The 6,470-nt window shown below is 43.0% G+C and overlaps 1 protein-coding gene across 2 annotated transcripts in view; it reads left to right on the top strand.

The window, feature by feature from the left end:
* Window positions 1-6,202, top strand: part of SEL1L3 (SEL1L family member 3) — a 97,794-nt gene extending 91,592 nt beyond the window's left edge. The window contains exon 24 of one of the 2 annotated variants that reach the window (XM_007448806.1): window positions 5,918-6,202. In XM_007448806.1, the coding sequence (XP_007448868.1) occupies window positions 5,918-6,057 (140 nt within the window). In that variant the 3' untranslated portion in view covers window positions 6,058-6,202. The remainder of the gene's footprint in view (window positions 1-5,917) is intronic. The other variant, XM_007448807.1, reaches the window with a different exon arrangement.
* The last annotated feature ends 268 nt before the right edge of the window (window positions 6,203-6,470 follow it).

Here is a 6,470-nt window from a genome sequence, read left to right as displayed (position 1 = left end):
TGCCGTGGTCTGCCCCAAATCACAAAATAGAGTCTGTGAAAGGATGTAGGGCAGCAGACTTCTGAACTTTTTCACACTTGTGATACTCTAAAACGGTGGCTACCATCTGCCTCTGACCCACTGTCCCCTGACATAAGATGTATTTTTTAACACATTTTTTTTGGTACCTTGAAATGAATGACAAATAATCTGCCTACACACTTAGTTTTAAAAATAATGCTCTAAACAGCAATATAAAGGAGAAATAAAAAGAAAGTAATTATAATAAAATAATATGTATTTCAATATGTAAATTCTAGCCCCTCACTTCTTAATTTCAGTGTGCATAGGAATCACACAGGGATCTGTTTAAATGCAGATTCTAAGTCAGTCAGTCTGTGGGTGGCCTCTGAGATCCTGCATTTCTCACAAGGTTTCAGGTTACATTCACGATGCTGTTCCACACACTTAGAGTCGTAAGGGCATAGAAGTTAAAAAAAAAAAAGAGTCTCCACATATTTCCAAAATGTGCCCCTACAGTGGTACATACCAGCCCTGCTAGGACTAGTGTTGAATTAAAATATGTAGTAAATTATTTTCATATTTTTAAAGTCCTCCATATAAGTGCAAATTTGTCAATGACTTTGAAATAAGAGGGTACTCCGTCAGTGACTGGACAATGGGGCAAGGGGGATGGAAGCGTAGAAAAGCAGGAGAGAAGCCCTGCAGGGGTCCCTCAGCGGGCAGAGTTTCTACCGCGGGCATCTCTCGGAGGAGCTGGTGCCCGAGGTCCATGAGCCACCCCGTGAGAAGGTGACGGCTGTAGTAGATGTTGGTGGTAACCCTGGCCGTGGTTAAGCCGGCACAGGAACGCAGCCTAGGTGCTGACTGCCAGAGTAGAGAGGGACCGGATTTGAGAGTTAAGAGCCTCCCTTAAGGTGCTGGGTAGGAGGAGTGTGCTCTAAGTTAGGGATCTCTGTCATTTTGTGATTTGCATTTTTTCCAGTCAGTTGTTTTTAAAAACTTATGATTTATGGCCAAACCTTTAAATTGAGCTATCCATCCATTTTGTGTTCGGCTCCAACTGCCTTCATTTTCCTCCTGAGTTTATAGGCTTTGTGATATATAGTCAACACTTCACCACACTTGCCACAGTAAACTGTCCTGCGTTCAGAAGGCTAGCAGTGTGGGACAGTAGCTAACAACACAGACTGCTAAGATGCTGGCCTGTCACTAGCTGTGTGACCTTGGGCAAGGGAGGGACCTTCTCTGTGCCTTAGTTTCCTGTTCTCTAAAACAGCAGAATGAACCCAATGAGAGAACACTGAGTAAAGTATTTAGAACTCAAGAAATGTTAGCCTGGTAGCTCCTAAGGAGTAATGCCGTCTAGGGCATTTTACTTGCAATTAAAGTACACTGACACCAGGTAGAGCCTACACTTAAAGAGCTTGGTTTACCTCAGTAAGTAGCAGACACCACTACCAGAGCCTAGCATGCTTTTCTATGCTATTAGACTCTTTCTAAAACATAAAACTCTTTTAAAAAACAGCTAAACAAAAATACCGACTAGTCTAGCTAGCGTACCAAAACAAGTCCACAAAAAATATTACGTACGCAAAAAAATCTCTTTTATTTCCTTTGAGGGAACTTGATTTTGATTCCTAGCTTGCATACTACCAGGCAGTTCAGTCTTTCTTGAAGCTGATGCCTCCCAGGGACGTGCAAAGGTCCCTGGGTTTTTGGTAGCACTAACCACTCAGATGGTCACCAGTCTGATAGCAGAATATGCATTGCCCTGGGCCTACGCCATCCTTCCAGGTCCGTCAGTTTCGCAGCTTCTGGATCACCTACAAGTCCCATTGGCTTTGCCAAAGCTGAGCACCTTAGCCTTTTTTTTTCTGCCAGGTCTTCCTTTCTCAGATTGCTGAAGGGCAAGGTGAGGGCTCCGCTGGGGTACGCCCACAGCCAGGCTCAGCCACTTTCCCACACCCCAGAAACCTCCTTTCCCTGCCTCATTGCATCTCTAAAGCACTTTCCCTCTCCCCCTCCCTGTCAAGGATGCCAAGCATAATTGCTTTAATGGACCCAGGCTTTTGGAAAAACAAAAAAATCCCAAAGTAAAGTATGTCTAGAACCATCTCCATTTCTGTCCCCGCCACAAATCTCCCCTGAGACTGAAAAGGCATGGAGTCTGGCTGACTGCCTGGCGGAAGGTAAAGGGAAGAATAGAGGGAGAAAATGTAAAAGACCGCTTCAGAGAAAGTCCTGCCTTCCTCGTGTTAGTGTAAACCTTATGTCTAAATAGAACACACAGTATAGAGCAAGATCTGCAGAACTACCAGCTCTGGGCATGACGTGGTTACCTTTTAAACCAATGTCAGCCCATTCAAAACATTCATAATTTAAGCCAACTCATCCTTTTTGCCTAAGTGGTTAGCCAAGTGGTCTTTTAAAAAGAGTAAGATGATATGAACAAGATCAATTAAACCTTTTCCTACTCTTCCTGTCCTCTACATTTCCAGTTAATGAGGTACTAAAATTACAGTAAAATGTCACAAAGTGGTACTCATGCAAAAAGCAACAGCCTTAAAGTCAGAGTGATTTAATGGTGAGATTTTACTTTTCTCCTATCTCATTACCCTTGCTGCCCTCCGGTATCTTTACTCATAAGAAATGTTTAAATGACATGGATCTTATACGTGGACTGGTCCCTGCTGGATCCAGAGGCCCAAACAAAGTAGATTAGATCTTATTCATAGTATATGATTTGCAAAGCTTCCCTCCCTCACCTCCTTACCCAGCCACCCCCCCTTCATCTTTGTAAATAGTCTATTATCCTGGATTCACCCAATATATTCTCTCCTAATTCGTCTTTCTTTTATGCTCCCATCTGGTCAACTGGCAAGCAGATATTTCTTCTGCAGTGGTCCACAACAGAGGCTGGCCAGTTTTTTCTGTAAAGGGCCAGATAATAGACATTTGGGGCTTTGAGGGCCATCTCTGTCACAACTACTCAACTTTCATTATAGTGCAAAAGCAGCCATCGACAATACAGGAAAACAAATGATATGGCTGTTCTCCAATAAAACGTTACCGTGGACTTGAAGATTTGAATCTCATATGTTTCACATGTCACGAAATAGTACTCTTCTCTTGATTTTTATTCAACTATTTCAAAATGCAAAAACCAGGCTTAGATTGCAGGCCATACAGAAACAGGCAGCGAGCCACCCGAGGCCCATGGGCTGCAGTCTGCCAGCTCAGGGCCAGCTCTTTTTATTCTCACTAATGTACAGAAAATGGTCCCTCAAGCAGCAAATAATCCAAAGATCGCTTTTGACTCAGGAATAGACTCTGTAATTTTTGAAGCAGCCCACTGATTTTCCTCATTACCTTGATTCTAATCCGGTAATCAAATTAGGACAGATTCCAGGTGATTGGAGACAAAGAGGCCACTTTAAAATTATGACGGACTGTTGGGGGGTTTGTCCAGTGATTGCAAACTGCTGCTGGAAATGGGAGAGTTCTCATGTGGATAATAACAAACCTACTGCCGAAACATGGAGCGTTTTTATTATGCTCTGACAAGAAGATTTCAGTGGTGGAGATGCTAATTATGCATCCCTTCCACAATTACACAGTGGCACTTTTTTTGTTTTAATCAGAAAACTGATTGCTGATTTATCTTGTTACCATGGTGATTTAAACATTTCCCTGAGCTTGAAAAGGAAAAATACGTGCCTTAGTGCTTCATTAACTTTCTCAGAGAATCACCAGAAAGGTAACTGTTAGGGCCCAAGAAGTCTTGGACACCATTTAATCCAAGCCCCTCAATTCACAGATGAGGAAACCAAAGCCTATGAGATTCAAGCATTTTAGGACTGAAATGTCTGCCATTCTGTATCTACCCCAAAGTCACCTATTAGTGGTAGATAAATGAGACTTGCCCAGAACAGGTCTCCTGACTCCAGCAAATGGTCTTTGTGCCGCATCACTGGGTCTCATGGTCCCTGCCTCGGTTAGATCACCTGCCAGAGTGACGGCTTTGACCTAGAAGCGTCACATGATTATGCAACACCTGGGTCCCCTCCGCACCGCTACCACTATCGTGTTCTTTCAGAACAGTCTCTGGATTCACAAGGTTTCCTGTATCTATTGGAAGGGGTTCCTTGGAGAATTCCTTTACATATTCAAAAAGGCCAGAGGCTTTGGAGCCCATTCTGGAATTTCCTAGTATAGCCTCTTGCAGGTGGAAATCTTGAAGAGCTTATCTAGAAGTCAGATGGTCAACAAGTGATGGCATCTTCTATAAGTCGATACATTTCAGGATGGACATTTGGGAACCTTTAAAAATAGTCCCACCTACTGAAAATTGTATGAGACTCAAGGACTGCTGAGCTTAAGAGCACTGCTTAAAGGCAAACTGGCAATTGTTCGCACAAACCATGGCCACTGTGCTAGCTGTATGTCACACACCACTGCAAGCTGGTACCGCCACTTTACAGATAGAGAAACTGAAGCTCAGAGAGGTTAAGTAACTTGCTCAAGGTCACTCAGCTGGTAACTGTAAGGACCATGTGACTCTGGGCTTTCTGGCTTCAAAGTTTTGGCTATTTTCATACCCAACTTTTTCATCAGTCCTGCAAGCGAGGCCCCAGAAATTGATAAATCAACACATTTCCATGGTAAACCAGGTCACTAGTAGTAAGAGCTAACATCTGTAGAGTACCTAGGCGAGCCAGACACTGTTCTAAGAACCATATATATGTTAACTCATCTAATCCTTGTAAGAGCAAAATAAGGTACAGATATTCTTATTTTCTCCAGTTTTTAGAGGCAGAAAGAGAGTAGGTAACTTGTCCAAGGTCACATAACTGATAAAGGGCAGAGCAGCTGGGTCCCAGAGCCCACAATCTTATGGACAGGATACTTTGCAGCCTTAGTACATAAAACAGGTGTGTGGGCCTCAGCACTAGTGATATTTGGAGCTGGATCATTCTTTGTTCGGGAGTGGGGCTGGCCCAGGCATTTTAGGATGCTTAGCAGCATCCCTGGCTTCTACCCACTAAATGCCAGTAGCACCCCATCCTCCAGCTGTGACAACCAAAAATGTCTACCGACATTGCCAACTGTGCCCTGGGAGTCGAAATTACCCCCACTTGAAAGCTATTGACGTAAAGTATAAAACTTTATAAGCTTCCCTAACCTTTATTGTGGTTCAACCTCCTTACTAAAGGTAGGTTGAAAAACAATTAAACCTAGTAATTATGTTTTCCAAAATATATACACATTTACTTAAATAATTCAATTTAAATCAAATTTGGCATATCATCCAAATGGAATCAGAATGTGAATAAAACCATCACTCTTTCTGATTGATTGGTGTAATCCAGAGCTTGCATTGCATTAATACTAGGTGAGAAAAAAAGATATGATCATAGGAAACACAGACCGAGGAGTTCCTTCTTCTTTCCTTCCTTCCTTCCTTCCTTTCTTTCTTTCTCTCTTTCTCTCTTTCTTTCTTTCTTTTCTTTCTTCCTTTCTTCCTTTCTTCCTTTCTTTCTTCCTTCCTTCCTTCCTTCCTTCTTTCCTTCCTTCCTTCCTTTCTTTCTTTCTTTCTTTTTCTTTCTTCTTTCTTTCTTTCTTTCTTTCTTTCCTCTCTTTCTTAATATTTACACACCCCTGTAAAGTCACAGAATAAATTCAGGACTTATAATCCCCAGAGATCTTGGCACATCTGTTTCAACCTGCCATTTTATAGGAGGGGACACCCAAGTCCAAAGAACCTAGATAATGGGTCCAAAGTTGCTCATCCAGTTAGTGCCAGGACCACTAGTCTAGAAGCATCTCTCCTGGCTTGCAAGGGTCTAGGTGTGGTTGTGTGTCCTGCACGTACTGTTTTGAATATTCAGCACTTGCTGTGCATGTGTCTCTGCAGCCAGCAGTTCCCATCCAACACCAGCCCGGGCCCCCCCAGACCCTACTGCCCCTGCTGCAAGTCCAGCTGTGACTCCAGCTGCAGACGCCTCTGTTCAGGACCAGCCCACCGTCACCAATAACCCGGAGCCACGTGGGTGAACTGTGTACTCCATGTCTCTCCAGATGAGAGAGAATCCTTTCAACAGCTGGTATTGGATAGCTGGGGCTGAGGCATTATACACCTTAAATGTCTTGTCAACTGGATGTGAATTTTGCACTTGGTGTCTTTTTTTTTTAAATCAAAGAAATACCCAGAGCAGACAGTGGTTATACCAAAGGTTATCAAACAAATACAAGGGGCATCCTGATCACAGGGACATGTCGGGGAGGTTAAGTGGGTCACTGCGGATGTCCATTGCTAATGACTGTGTGTATGGGGGAGTCAGAGTGCGCCTTGTGGCGTATCCGAATCCTTATACACTGAGATGGATTTTAAGAATCTTAGCCCCTTGTTCATTCCCTATTATTAAAAAACAGAAAATTGTGACTTCTCTACCAGTTAGATAATATTT

Source organism: Lipotes vexillifer, unplaced genomic scaffold (assembly GCF_000442215.2).
Source record: "Lipotes vexillifer unplaced genomic scaffold, Lipotes_vexillifer_v1.1 scaffold100, whole genome shotgun sequence".
Classification (NCBI taxonomy): domain Eukaryota; kingdom Metazoa; phylum Chordata; class Mammalia; order Artiodactyla; family Lipotidae; genus Lipotes; species Lipotes vexillifer.
The sequence above is the reverse complement of the archived record's forward strand: the minus strand, read 5'-3'. Positions and strand labels throughout refer to the sequence as shown.